The 15,278-nt window shown below is 44.1% G+C and overlaps 1 protein-coding gene across 1 annotated transcript in view; it reads right to left on the bottom strand.

Annotated features, from left to right (window-relative positions):
- The window catches only part of PSME4 (proteasome activator subunit 4), a 206,483-nt gene that overhangs the window by 4,041 nt on the left and 187,164 nt on the right, over positions 1 to 15,278 (bottom strand). The window contains exons 44-45 of the mRNA XM_077813889.1: positions 8,853 to 9,015; positions 7,763 to 7,896 (exon numbers count right to left, since the gene is read on the bottom strand). Coding sequence (XP_077670015.1) covers positions 7,763 to 7,896; positions 8,853 to 9,015 — 297 coding nt within the window. The remainder of the gene's footprint in view (positions 1 to 7,762; positions 7,897 to 8,852; positions 9,016 to 15,278) is intronic.

The following is a 15,278-nucleotide window of genomic DNA, read 5'->3' as shown; positions in this document are numbered from 1 at the left end:
ATGGAGAGTCTGACCTGCATCCTAAGAGAGAAGATTGGGAAGAAGTGGGAGCCAGGGGGGCATGATGACATCTGTTTCAGGTATGGGTGCCAGGTTTGTCTGGGCCATGCTGGTGCTATCAGAATGACTCTGACTTGATGGATTCTGATCTTGTCCAGGATGCTGGACAGCAATGGGGTATGAGGAAAAGCATATAGGAGGGGTATGTGCCACAGAATGAAAAATGCATCACTGCTGGATCCTGATCCCAGACCCACTCTGGGACTGGACATTTGCTGTTTTGTTCTGTGCTGAATAGGTATATCGCGGGGAACCCCCATAGTTGCAATATGCTCTGGATCATGCAGGTGTTGATTGCCCACTTGTCATTCGAGAATCTTCGACTTAATGTGTCGGCTATGCTATTCCGAGACCCCCGGCAGGTAGGTGGCTGATATGGTGACTGTGTGTTGTATGCACCATGTCTAGAGTTTTATGGCCTCCATACCTAGGGAGTGTGATCTTACTCCTCCCTATTTATTTATGTGGAACATGCAGGCTACTTTGTCCATCATGATCTGTATGTTTTTGTCTTTAATCAGAGGCATGAAATGTGCACAGGTATTGCGAACTGCGAGTAATTCCAATACATTGATGTGGAGTGTTGATTAGGAAGGATATCATCTTCTCTGTACTGTGAGCTTATGCAGGTGGGTACCCCACCCCAGTAGAGAGGCATCCGTTGTGATTATCGATTTGGGAGGAGGCTGAAGGAAAGGGACACCTGTGCAGATATTGTGTGGGTGAGTTCACCATTGTAGTGAGTCCTTGACCTTCGTTGGCATACTCAGAAGTTGGTTCAAATTGCATGTGTGTGGTATTAACACCATCTTGAGCCAACACTGCAAGCAGTGCATGTACAGTCTGGCACGTTTCACCATGTACATAGTCACTACCATGTGATCTAGTAGCTGAAGACAGGTCCCGGCCGATATCCTTGGGCTGTGCACTGAGGTACTGATGTGGTTTGTTAGAGTGGTGAATCTCTGAAGAGGTAATGATTCTGTCACTTCTAGAGAATTTAGATGCGCGCCGATTAAGTCCAGTTTCTGGACTGGCGTTAATGTGGAATTTTGGACGTTTGTTTGTATACTGAGACTGGTGAAGAGTGACATTGTCTGGTGCGTGACTGCGATGGCTTCTGCCCAAGTGTGAGCCTTGATCAGATGGTCGTCTAAGCAGGGGTATATCATGACCCAGTGCTTGCGAAGGTGGGCTGCGGCCACAGTAAGGACTTTGGAAAATACTCAGGGGGCCGTGGAGAGGCCAAAGGATAGTACTGTATATTGGAAATGGTCCTGTTCTAGTACGAACCAAAGAAATTTGTTGTGCATAGGGCTTATTGTAATGTGAAAATATGCATCTTTCAGGTTGAGGGCTGCAAACCAATCCCTTTGTTCCAGTGCTGGAATGATTGTAGCTAACATAACCATCCTGAACGTTGTGTTCTGATGAATTTGTTTAGCTTCCTGAGATCGAGGATGGGTCTCCATCCTCCAGACTTTTTTCGGGTTAAAAAATAATGAGAATAGAATCATAGAACTGGAAGGGACCTCAAGGTCCAGTCCCCTGCACTTGTGGCAGGATTAAGTATTATCTAGACCATTCCTGACAGGTAGAAGCCCTTCCCTCTGTGATGTACCAGAACTGTTTCTACTGCGCCCAGTTGTAGGAGATGCTCCACTTCCTGTCTCAGGAAGGGCTCGTGAGAGGGGTCCCTGAAGAGGGACAGGGAGGGATGGAGAGGAACTGGAGGGCATAGCCAGGCTTGATGATTTCCAGTACCCATCTGTCAGAAGTGATGGTTCACCGGTTTGGATAGAACAGTATTAAACGATTGGTAAAGGGATGGTTGGTGGGAGGTCTGACAGCAAGTTGTTGGCAGCAAAAGTCAGGGGGAGGTCTGGTAAGCCCTTGACCAAACCTTCAAATCTGCTGTTTAGAGGTTGATTGTTGAGATGTGGTGGGCTGGGAGGAGCTTGGTCTGCGTCTGAGTGGTCTCTATCTATGCCTCTGGTTACTGTATTGTCTTGGCTGCTGTGTGTACGATGATCCTTGCCGCCGTGTCAATAAAGTCCAAAGAGGCTTTGAGAACAGTTCTAGCCAAGAGGTGGCCCTCGGAAATGAGCTATGTAAACTGCTCTCTTTTGTCCTCTGGTATGTAGTCAATAAAGTCAGAAAATTTGAAATAGTTTTTATGGTCATACTTCGCCATAAATGCTTCATAATTAGCGACCCGGAAGTGTAGTGTTGTTGATGAACAGGCCTTGCGGCCGAGTAAGTCCAATCTTTTCCACTCTTTATCATAATGGGTGGTTCTAGAGTAATGCTGTTTGCCCCGTTTGTTGACTGCATCAATTGCCAATGAATTTGTCTGAGGGCATGTGTATAGAGATTCCATCCCTTTTGAAGGGATGTAATATTTTTTGTCTGATCTCTTACATGTGGTGGGATGGTGGTACGGGTCTGCCAGATGTTTGTGGCGGATTCCATGATTGCTGAGTTAATCTGAAGGGCAATCTTGGAGGAAGTGACGTGTGAAGTATATCCAAGCGCTTGTGACGTGACTCGGAGATCTCCTCTAGGGTTATCTGGAGTGTCTCTGCTATTCTTTTGAAGAGCTCCTGGAAACTCCTGAAATCAACTCCAGCAGTAGGCGTAAAGGGCATAATAATCTCATCCAGTGACAATGAAGTGCAGGTGGCAGGAGCTGCTTCCTAAACTAAACCTTCTTCCCTCTCCTCAACGCTGTTTGGGAGGGGTAGCTGGTGACACTGTGGATAGTGGTGAAGAGTGCCTATGTACCTCCATGGGGCCACTTAGGGGTCTGGGGTAAAACTGTCTATAAGCTGCCCATGGGTCCCAGAATGCCCACTGAGATGGGAAGGGCATGGGGCTCCCAGGGGTGACCATACCACCCTTGAAATTCAGATGCTGGCGCAGGCTTAGGGAGTTCCTGATGTATGGACCGAACACTGCCTTGCATAAGTGAAGAGCGTTGGGAGGAGAAAACCTCCCCCTTCTTCATCTTCATCCTCCTCGCTAGAGATAGAGGAGCGACTGTAGTTGGTGGAGGGAGCACTAGCGAAAGTACCGAAGAAGTATCAGTACCAAGGAGAGACAATTCTGGTACTGGGGCAATTGTCAGGTCCTTTGGAGCAAGAAACTCTTGAGGCTGTGGTACTGATGAAGGTACCTGTGTGAAAGGCGGTTGTGAATGAAGGGCGGGGGGTAGCTCCCTTTTACGGGCACCCAGCCAGCCAGCTATAAAGTCCCTCTTGGTGTTTGTTCCCTGCTTGCTTTACCTGTAAAGCGTTAACAAAGTCCCCCAGATAAAGGAAAGGGAGTTGGCACCTGACCAAAAGAGCCAATGGGAAGGCTAGAACTTTTTAAAATGGAAAAAACTTCCCCTTTGTCTCTGTTATTGTTTTCCAGGAAAGAGGGGAACAGGGAGCAGTTATGCTATGAGAAGCTTTAAGCCAGGTATGATCATAGATCATCCGATCATACCTAGAACTACTTATTTGGAACCCCCAAATGTGTAAGCAGATTAGGAATGTTTAGAAAGACGCGATTAGGTTATTTCTTTTATTTCTTATTAGCTTGTGGACTCCTCTGTGCTGACCGCAGATGCTTCTGTTTGCTTGTAACCTTTAAACTGAACCCCCAAGAAAGCTATTTTGGGTGCTTAATTTTTGGAACTGTTCTTTTTAAATCTAGCAAAAGCCTAAGCTCCATATGTATTTTCTTTCTTTTTGTTTTTAATAAAATTTACCTTTTTTAAGAACGGGGTTGGATTTTTGGTGTTCGAAGAGGTTTGTGCATATGATGTTTAATTATGTAAGGGGACTGTTGCCCCCTTACTAACATTCAGTGGGGGTGTTTAGTTGCTAGCTCCCAGTACTAAAAAAGGGGAAGGATTGATGGGAAATCAGGACCCTGAGACTGACAGTCCCCAGGAACAATGGGGAGAGGCCAATGCTCCAGGTCAGCCTGAATGACAGGGCAGGCAGGCTAATCAGGGAGTCAGGAGGCCAGGGAGGTCCCGTCCTCCGTGTAAGCTGGAATTGCCTGGGTCAGACAGAGTGGGGCCGAGCTAAGGAGAAAGCAGGGGCCTAAGCTTAGCTGGGGAGATGAGCTGTGCCAGATCCAGAGGGACCAGAAAAGCAGCCCGGAGAGAGCAGACCCTGTCCTGGGAGCAGAGCTGCAGCCCCAAAGCCAGAGGCACAGCCCAGAGAGAGCAGACTTGCCCTGGGAGGAGAGTTGCAGCAACCAGAGCCACAGGGGCCAGAAAAGCAGCCCAGGAAGCAAGTCAGTGCTGGGAGCAGAGTCACAGAAGCACCCTGCAGAGCAGATCCGTCCTGGGAGCAGAGCTGCAACAACCAGAGCCAGAGGGGCCAAAGAAGCAGCCCAGGGAGCTGGAGGCAGAGCAGCAGCAGTGCTGAGACAGAGTGGTAGAACTGGGGCTGGAGCAGTCTGGAGCTGGGTGTGGTGAGCAGCTGGGGAGAGCAAGGGGGATCCTGGGCAGTGGGCCCAGCACAGGGAGACACCTCAGCCAAGACGCTCTGCAGGCCAGGCTTGGATCGTAACCCCGAAAGGGCGGGGACAACGCTGGGAAGAAGGGTCCTACCACTTAGAGCCTGAGAGCGTGTGGCCACCACCAGAGCAAATGTCCAACCCACAGCATCCCTGCAGCACAGCCAGGGCCTGAGCAGGAGGCCTGGGACTTACAAGGAAGAGACTGTGAACTGCCCGGACATTCCAGAGACACTGTTTGTGATGTTCCCTGCACAGAAAGGGTAGATGTGTTTCCTTTAACCTTTCCCTTATTCTTTTTAAAATTAAGTGTTGATTAAATAACTTGCATTTGCTTTAACTTGTATGTAATGGTCAATGGGTCAGAGAAGTGCCCAGGGCAGAGAGTACATCCCGGAGTGGGGACACCCTAGCCCCTGTCCTAGGTGACCACAGCAGGGTTGGGAATCAAGCTCCCCAGGAATCTGGGGCCCAGCCTTGTTGGGGTTACAAGGACTCTGCCAGACAGGAGAGTGGAAGGGGAGTCCTCAAAGGCAGGGAGGCCACTGGGTAAAGGAAGTGGGAGTGATGACTCAGATCCTTTCGCTAGCCCACTTCACCGGGGTAGTGCAGAAGCCAGGAAAGTTCCCCACAATAGCGGGAATATTCCCCCGCTTACAATTAGCTGGGGTTAACAGCTAATTTTCTTTGTTTTCTTTCTCAGCTCTTCCCCAGAGGGGAGTGAAAGGGCTTGACGGTACCCCACAGGAAGGAATTCCCAAGTGTGCCTTCCTGGGTCCCAAGGGGTTTGAATTTGGGTGGTGGCAGCGTCTACCCATCCAAGGTCAGAGAGAAGCTGTAACCTTGGGAGTTTAATGCAAGCCTGGAGTGGCCAGTATTAATGTTTAAAAATCCTTGTGGGCCACCACCTTCTGCACTTCAAGTGCCGAAGTGGAGAATCAGCCTTGACAGCGGTACAGAGAACTGTGGCAGAACCAGGGGACCTTGCGGTACCAGTAGGAAAGGAGCCATCAGAGACATGCCGAGGATGGCATGACAATCTGTGGTGCAGTGTCTGTGCTATTGAACATCGGGCCAGCAGGTGGCACTGTTGCCTTTTGTACTGCAGAGTTGCTTGGTACCGAGCTCTTTGTCTGTGCTACTAGTGCTGGGGTGGAGGAGGCAGTCTTCTGTCTGCTCTCCTTCTCAGAGCCTGCCTGCTAGGGTCTGTGGCTGTGATGGTACCACCGGTACCGGAAGTCCCCGCTGACTCAACGGCACTAAGCCATGGTGTGTTCGGTACCAATGTGGTGGACGGAGTCGGGGAATGTTTCCTCTTTGATGTGGTCTTGGTAAGGGGAGTGTTAGCTCTCCTCTTTCCACATCCTTCAGGAGATAGGTCCCTTCCTTTCCGGGTGGAGGAGGTGGGTCTGTCAGAAGCCGCCTGCGGTGATAGGGTGGCAGGAGAAGTTTGCAAGCCTGGGTCTGAGGCGGGATGGAGGGACTTCTCCATTAGGATAAGTTTCAGTTTAAGATCCCTCACTTTCCTTGTCTGGGTCTTAAGACTGTGACAAGGGGTGCACTTCTGGGGCACATAAGTTCCCCAGGCACCAGAGACACGGCGAGTGTCCACCAGAAAGCGGAACTGCCTCGCGACAGGAGAGGCAGCGTTTAAAGCCAGGCAACCCGGGCATTCTGAGGAAAAATAATGTCCCTTAAGAGGACGAAAGGAAAATTTTTTATTTATTTTTTAATGGGCAGAAAAAGAAATAAAGGGTTCTTAACCAACTACCCTAACTACACTAAACTACTTGACTAATTTAATTAAACTAAATCTGAGATAAAAGCGAGAGCGCGCACTGCTGGAGCCCTGACTTGAACCAAGGGCGGCTGAGAAGGAACTGGTGGGTGAAAGGGTCGCACAGCACTAGTTAATTGCCACTGGAGGTGCGAGATGGGGAGCATGCGTGTGCAGCCCAGCCAGGTACTGTTATCGAAATTCTCTGACTAGAGGTGCAGGGTGCATAATCACCTAAAGTGGAGCACCCACAGAGACTCCACTTGAAGAAGAACAGGTAGTTCTATATTTGGATGACACTCCTCAACTAGCATTTGTATACACTCAGACAGTTGGACAGTCTGGAACGGACCCCCAAAAATTCATCCGGTCCAGATCTGTAAGATTTCAGAATTTACAACTAGTTTTGAATTCTAATCTCTCTAGATCAGTGTTGTCAAGGCTCTTAAGTATAGTGAAAGAACCTTTGCTTGTTGGTTTTTTGTTTTGTTTTGCAAACTTTGGAGACCTATGGTAAATTCTTATTAATTTTGATCAAAATAGTTTTCTTCCCTCCTCTCAGTTTTCAATGTTGTTGATGCTGCTGTAGGGGCTCAGCCTCTGCTGGGTTTTTCAGTGTTGGATAGACAGATGGTAAAAGGTTGAAACAATAATTTTTGTTCAGTCACATACAACTTGCAAAGTGGGTGGGAGATCAAACTTTTATGGGGACATTCCAGAGATATCGTCTCCTATTATTATTTAGTATATGTCGTTTGGTGCACCGCAAAGGCAAAATAATTATATGCACTCTCCAGATTTAATTTTTGTAATCCAGTAAAAGTCAGCCCTAGCAGAACTGGTTAGCTCTTTCAAGGAAATTCCCCTCCACAAAGTTTAAACACTATAGTTAATAACAATAATATAGTTGAATTGCTAGCAACAGCTACAGGTAAAGATGCTTAAGTATTTCCATTCAAAGCCCCTTTTTTGAGTTGCTCATAAAAGTTTCCAGTACTTTCGTCTATCAGGCTGCAATTTTATAGGCCCTGGTCTCTACCCAATGATTTTGTTTGCTTTATTTTGTTTAGTTTGTGTAAAAACTATGTTAGTCATTTTTGAGTACAAGGAGAGTGAAGGAATTTCCCCATTATAAATAAAACTCTCTCAGCTTTCTACTTAATTTATTTTTGGCTCTAGTGTAGAAATGACTGAGGCAGAATAGAAATATGGCAAGGAACTGGCATGCTTTCATAAGGTGCCTTTGAGTTAAAGCACGTTTGGAATTAGCAAAGTTATGAGCTTTTGAAGAAAAAATGTCACACCGTGACATATATTCCTTCACAGTCTTTCTTCAGGAAGCTAATGTAAGGATGATAGACATGTTTTAGATTAAACAGAAAAAAATAAATAGGATCAGACTATTTTTACCTCAATAGGCTGAGGATCATTCAGGTGGGCACTGAGGTCCATCAGAAGCTGGGGCATCCAAGTGGGTACATCATAAGGGCTTGACAAAATACATGCACTAAGTCCAAGCACACCAGCATGGCGCTTAACCAAGTCTGCAATGAAAAGACCGTAATATACATGTGGCAGGATACAAATCTTTCAAAATATGTTTCCATAACACAGCCAGGCTTGAAACTTCACTTTCAGTAATTCCAGCTATTTTTAACTTATGAAAAGTACTAAAATAAATACACATTAAACGTAAGTTATCATGAGCAGTAAAGCGCAACTAACATCCATACTAGGGGAATTCTTAATCTCCACATCTTCTACCCATTACAGGCTCTTGTGAAGAATCAAAAAGGAGAGGTTATTTACCAGTTCAAGGGCTGCCTCTGCAGTGGACTCAAAAATGCCTGTACCAATGTTCTGTAACTTTCTGGTAAACTGTTCCTATTGGGGCTCATGTAAATACAGTCTAATGGCACTGAAAGTTCTAGGGAGGGCAAGCTCTAACTTAGTTCCTTTCTCCGGCGCCTCACAGGTGAAGGTGGATGAGGCGTGTGACTGCTAAGACAACCCTCAAAGAATTACCCTGACTGGTAAAATAACCATTTCCTCTTTGACGAGTCTCTGAATACATGTACATTCATGGAAATTGGTAAGCAGTACACCCTAGAATAAACCACAAAAACCTATTAACCGTCATAACTCTGCCCTGTAGTAGTATAGTGTTATTTAACATTTATACTGTATCAGCACCCAAAATACCTAATTGGGATTGGGACCCCATTGTGCTAGGAGCAATATAAACGTACAGGAAAAAAGTCAGATCTATAAACAAAAATGTTTTGTCATGATGGTTTATAAACATTTAAGTATTATAAATATTTGCATACACAACAGCTCTGTTTCTTTATGTATACTGTTTGAAGAGTCCTCCGTAACTGCAGGGCCTGTTCTAGCCATCTGGGTTGCTCACATAATAAGTTGTCTAAGGACAACGTAAATAAAGTAACTGAACCAGTTTTTTAATTTACAGTTTGCTTCTCCAAGGCAGTGTCTTTACCTGCAGAAGGAATGGTATCCACCACTGTGCCAAGGTCTCGCTTTCTCTTTTTTGGTAGTCTTGTCTTGCAGAGCTGTTCAAAGTGAGCCTGCACCGGGCTATCCATAGTGAGGAAGTTGCACTGTAGCAGGCCACTCAGTGTGGTAGCAGCCATTTCTCTCACCTAGGAGCAGAAACATCAGCTACATCAATTACTACAGCAAACATTCATGGCTGACTTTTATTACTGCCCTGTTGGACTGATCAGTTAGATCATGTTGCCATATTGTGCTTGACAAAGGCCTTTCAAGTTTTTATCAGCTCATCTTAGTAGGTCATTAAATACAATTAGTATATTGAAGTGTCACATATAAAGCAATAAACAATATTCATTTACAATTTTAAAACTGTCTTTACACAGATTGACAAAATTAGTGATCCACGACTGCAGCAAACAATAAAATTTCAGTGTCAAACTTGTGTTGTAAGCTAAAACAGCAACTGATTTTGAATTTTGAAAAATAGTCATGTGTGATAAATATATAATCCAGAACAATTTATAATAATGCTACTGTGATTTTATAGAAAATATATAAATAGTACAGCTATTATAGAGATACCTGCTTTGTCCATTAATGAAATCGGTACACTAAGATCAGTTTACACAGGGGAAAATATACCTTTATCCAAAGTGTTTCATTTCTTTCCTTGCTACATATGAAACCTTTACAATCCACAGTTTACGATGAACATCTTGGAGGTATGCAAATTTAAGAATGTTTATATTCATGATATCTATTATCCTAGCTGAATCTTGGGAAATTTACGAGGCCATCCTGTATTAAGACTGAATTATGACAATACTCTTCATAATGTTGTAACTCTTGCTGATGTTTATAAGCAATGTTGGGTTATTAGGCAATATTATGTCAGTAGTGTGCAGTCACTGACTCAGTTGTATAGCCTTCCAGTATTCATTTTACTGCCTTGAGCCTTGGTCAATCCATCAGAAAACTGACTTGTAAAAATAGATATGACAGAGACATGCACCACTCTTTTGTAACTAAGTTACCAAAAGTACAAGCCAAATCAATTTCAACTAATTACCCACAAATTCACAATGCTACAATCTTTTTTAAAACTTCACTGGGTTTAATTATATCTGAAGACAATTAAATTACTCTTTACTTACAAAAACAGCTTTGCCTGCTCAGTGTTACTACATCACTCCTAATAGGCCATTAAAATTTAGTGAAATACACAAAAAAATTAACAAATTGTAGAAACACAGGTTCTGTCTTGTCATCTCAAATTTGGTCCTGTCACAACAAGCCCATTGCTATTAAAAATAGAGGTGTATGGGCTGACCAGAAGAAAATTTTAACATTTAAAAATCTGAAAGCCCAATTAGCTTATTAAAATGTGGTCAGCAGTTGCATCATTTACTGATAAGTACATACTGTTACACTTACACTAAACAGAACGCACATCTATCTAGAGTACAAACACCTACCCACGCTCTGAATCCAATGTAGCAGATTATAATAAATTATATCCTTGAACATAATGTTCTGAACCTCCACAAAGCAATAAAGTATAGCAGCAAGTGCTGTAATAATTAAACATAGTAAGTTAACAATAGGCTCTTGAGACTTCCTTCCATTTACATTTCCACAGCATATTATTCAAATGTGATCCTCGTTATTAATAGTGGAAAGTATGAAGTGAAATAGTCTGCCAGTACTGTTTATCAGCAATTTATGAGCCTCTTAAGGACTAAGCTGTTAAATGAAACATGAAGTGCTAATGCAAATCCCAGAATAGGTGGAAGCCTGGCTGTAAAGTGAGCGGGCTCACTAGGTACCTAATCATTTACATCACTGTTCACTGTATTAGAATCCATTTTCAATATTGTCAAATCAACCTTACTAATGGCAATATTTTGCTGCAACGAACACATAGAAACAAAGTCCTTAAAAATCACATTAATAAAGTATAATTTTATACATATGTACTGCAATGCCCATTAACATCTCTCACAGTTAAGAATTTATAAGCCATTAGGCCTATATGATGATCTAAAAGCTACAGAGTAGAAACATATTCAGTGGAATACTTTCCCATGCATCAGGATTTTCTAACTACATTTTTTTGTGGAGGAGTCAAACTGTAGCAGTTGGCTTTCTTGTATCTAAAAGCAAGTAATACGTGTTTAATGACACACTGAAAATTAAAACAAAAAATTCAGACCACAAGGAAAAGTTGTAGTGGAGTACTCTCAATGTCTATTTGCTGTAAGAAGCTAAAGACACTCAAATTTCTTAAAAGGGAAATTGCAGTGTAATAAAAAGATTTTAAGCAGTATATTTAACTACATAAAGAATAAATTAGTGAAGAACTTTTGTAGTATATAAAGTACAAAAAAAAGAAGAAACGTATGAAGTTGCCATTTTGACAGTCTCCTAAATTATATCAGGACTGAGAAAATTAAAGTCCCATTAAAAAACACTCTAAATTAGATAGATTCAATGTTGTCTTACAGTAAATTATGTACTTTTTATGTGTTTTGGTTGATTTAACAGCTGTTTTAACATTGACTCCATGAACAACTAACAAAACATCTTAATTCTTTAAGGGACCTTTTACCCAGACTAGATGTTTCAATTTCACAGATTTTAATACCAGAATGGATAAGTTATAAACAAACTGCTGCCTGGGCGGTATATTCTTCCTAGGGAAACGGGGGCCAACCTGAGTGGCACTGCAATACTGCATGTCAGGTTACAATGCTACTAATTCAATTTTGGCCTACCTGCCCCTCCGTCATGATGGGGGTGTGTCTGGGCTCACTGCACGCCCCCCCCCACCCCAGTTGAGAACTTCTTTTCTGGGAACAGGAGGGGATGGCAGACTGAACTTTTGCCTAGGCCGGCAGACTGTCTTGAGCAGTCTTTGACAATGGACCATGATAATGATCTAGTTTGACCTCTTACATAACACAGGCAGTAGAACTCCAAATGCTAATTCACATATCAAGCCTAATTACCTGTGGTTGAACTAAAATCATTTGAAAATTACAATTAAGGACTTCAAGGGATAGAGAATCTACCACATCCCTTGATAAGATGTTCCAATGGTTACTTACCCTCACTTAAAAATCTGTGCTGAATTTTCAGTTTTATTTTTTTAGCTTACTTCATCTTTCTAGTCACTAGATTTTTTTTCTAATACCTTTGTCTGATAGATTAAAGAATCCAGATATTTTCTCCTTGTAGGTATTTTGAGACCATGATCAAGTCATGTTTAAGCTTCTCTTCAATAAACTATAGACTGAGGTCCTTTAGCTTCTCATTGTAAGACGCATTTTCCAGACCTCAAATAATTCTTGTAGCTCTTCCCTGAATCCTTTCCAACTTTTCCCAACATCCTTTTTAAAGTGTGGACACCGGAAGTGGATATAGTATTTCAGTAGTGGTCTCACCAATGCTACAGGCAATATCACTTCCCTACTTTTACTCTGTATTTCTCCAAGGATCCTTCCAAAGATCATGAGCCATGGTATTACACTAGAGTTTATGTTCCTTTGGTCATCTACCATGATACCTAAAAAAGATACAGTGGATGAGGTAACATCTTTTATTGGACCAACTTCTGTTGGTGGAAGGGACAAGCTTTCAAGTTTCACAGAGAGAACATCCTGGGCCTTGTCTATACTACAGAGTTTTGTCGACACAAGTTAAGCCGACAATCAAAACTGGTATAATTACATCGCTTGTGCATGTTCACACTATACTCCTTCTGTCGGCAGAGTGCATCCACACTTGGTACTGTAGCACTGACAAGGAGAGCAAAGCACGGTGGACAGCCATCCCACTGTCCTACCTGACACCTTCTGCAGCTAAGAGTTGTGGAGGGGGTTGTCCCATGATGCAGTTCTTTCTGTCCCAGAATTCCATGGGATTCTGACTGCATTTCGCGGCATTTTTCAATGGCCTATTTACTGTGTACCCGCCATCTTTGTGTGAAAGGATGGATCCCGCACTGCTCTCTACTGTTGTAGTCATTGTTATGAATACATTGCAGATGGTCATGCAGTATATCATGAGCACCCAATCTGAACAGGAATCAGAGTTGCCCGATCTGCTGTATGTCATGGAAAGAAACACCACCAGATTACTTTTGGCATTCATGGAGCAGCTGAACACAGTGGATTGTGGAATACGACTTTGGCAGACTAAAAGTACGCTGGTACTGCTCCATAATATTTGTGAGGCTCAGAGTGAAAAGTTTCCCCCAGGATGGAGCAGCCAGATACCAGTGCTATTAGAGGGGCTATTCGAATCAGGGAGGTTTTGAGGTGATATTTTGATAATGAGCCCTAGTAATGTAAGTCTTTCTATATAGCACTCTGCCATGCTTTGTTAACTTGCCGCCTTGCATGAAAATTGTGATGATTCCCGATTGGGATTTGTAGTCAGCAAATGATCACCACTATGTATTATTACCAACAGCAACCACCACATGTAGGAGACAAATAAAGATTGGTTATCTTTCAGAGAGTTTGTTTTTATTAAATACTAATTAACAACACATGAAAGGCTTGGTGGGAAGGCAGATAACAATGAAGGGCAGTATAGGCTCTCATAGCTGTGTGTAAGTCCAGCTATCATTTTGGAAGTTGTCCAATGGGGGTGGCATGAATGGGGTACCAAGATGTTCCGGGAAGTTGCAAGGAATGTGTGGGAGGAGTTTGGGGAGGGCATGGAAAGCAGTTCTGTATCAGCTGGGATGGGAGGGAAGCATGCATGTGTTCTGCCTGGAGAGTTAGGGACTTCAGCATCTCCATTTGCTCCTCCTTCACTTTTATCATCCGCTCCTGGTCCTTTACAATGCACTCCTCACTCTCCTTTCTGTCCTGACTTTCCATTTTAAATTTTTCCTTCAGGGTCTCTCTCCGCTCCCTGCGTTCACTTTTTATGGCCTCTGAGGATTGAAGCACCTCTTGGAACGTGTCCTTCCTGCTCCGCCTTGGTCACTTCCTTATCTGGCAGAGGCGCTCTGCCGGTGTGTAGGGGTATCCCTGAATGTCACATCTGTGTATTGTTTCTTGTGCTTCTGCAGAATTATGATGGTCATGCACAACAACGAAACATTATAGTAAAATACACCTCTTAATATATCAATCACTTTCTCACTGTCCCTTGGCAAGTGTACATCTTAGAGAAAACCCTAAACTTGGTGAGTTCAGCCCAGGTGGGTGTTGGACGTTCAAGATGGGGCAAAGGGTCTTGGTGGTTTTTAAGGGGATCATTGCTAGCGAGTAGAGACATACTGTAAATTCTGCCACCATTTTCCACAGGCGGGGATCACTGACGCGGATATCTCACTCCTGAGGGTAAGCAAGGGTGCATCTCCTGCATGCATGTGGCTTCAGACCAGGTCCCTGTGCTGCTTGCCTGTGTGCTGCTTTGGTCCCTGCACAAGTGACTGCCAAGTGGCATGGGAAAGTTTCCTACAATAGGGGATGGAACAAAGCAGCTCTGCGAAGGAACTTTTGGCAGAGGACTGGGGAGTACTTGCAGGAAAGTTTCCTACAGATCTCTCTGGTGAAATCTCTGGTGAAATGCCCGTGAAATCTCAGTGTGCGTTTACATGTTCCATTGCACTACTTAGCTGCACAGGGAAATGTCCAGCACACAGAAACACAGCTAGTATTCTACATTTCTATCCCTTAACCCACTTCTAGCACATAACAAAGCAAAGGACAGCTCTATCTCATATAACCGAGCAGCATCAACTGAGAAAGATCACTTACCAGAGCTCCCCTCTCCTGCATCATGCGTGCCAGATACGGAGTGGTGGGACTGGCTAGAGCCCTTCTGGGTGGAGAAGAGGTCCTGGCTCACCACGGTACTAGATCACCCCGTCACCTGTCCCATATTGTCATCCAACTCGACCCCTTGTCCACCACTTTGTCCTTGGGGTTGAGTCCGCTGTCTGCTGTCTCCAGCCACCCCCGCAGTATCCCCAGGTCTCTTGGCAGTGAAGGTTTGGCCCAGCTCCTTATAGAAGAGGCACGTCTTTGGTGCAGCACCAGAACGACGGTTTGCTTCCCTTGCCTTCTGGTATGCCTGCCTCAGCTCCTTTACCTTCACATGGCACTGATGTGTGTCCCGTTCATAGCTCTTATCCAACAAGCCACAAGAAATCTGCCCGCAGGTATCGAAGTTCCTATGACTGGAGTGGAGCTGGGATTGCACAGCCTCCTCTCCCCAAAGCGCAAACAGATCCAACAATTCAGGTGTGCTCCAAGGGGGAAAGCGTTTGCTTCATGGAGCTGCCACGGTCAGCTGGGAAGATGCAATGTGAACTGTCCACGCCGAGCAAATAGGAAGTGGAATTTCAAAAATTCCCTGGCCTTTAAAGGGGGAGGGGCGGATGCCTGCG

The sequence above is a fragment of the Eretmochelys imbricata genome, chromosome 3 (assembly GCF_965152235.1).
Source record: "Eretmochelys imbricata isolate rEreImb1 chromosome 3, rEreImb1.hap1, whole genome shotgun sequence".
Lineage (NCBI taxonomy): Eukaryota > Metazoa > Chordata > Testudines > Cheloniidae > Eretmochelys > Eretmochelys imbricata.
Note: the sequence above shows the minus strand (reverse complement) of the source record. Positions and strands in the feature narration are given on the sequence as shown.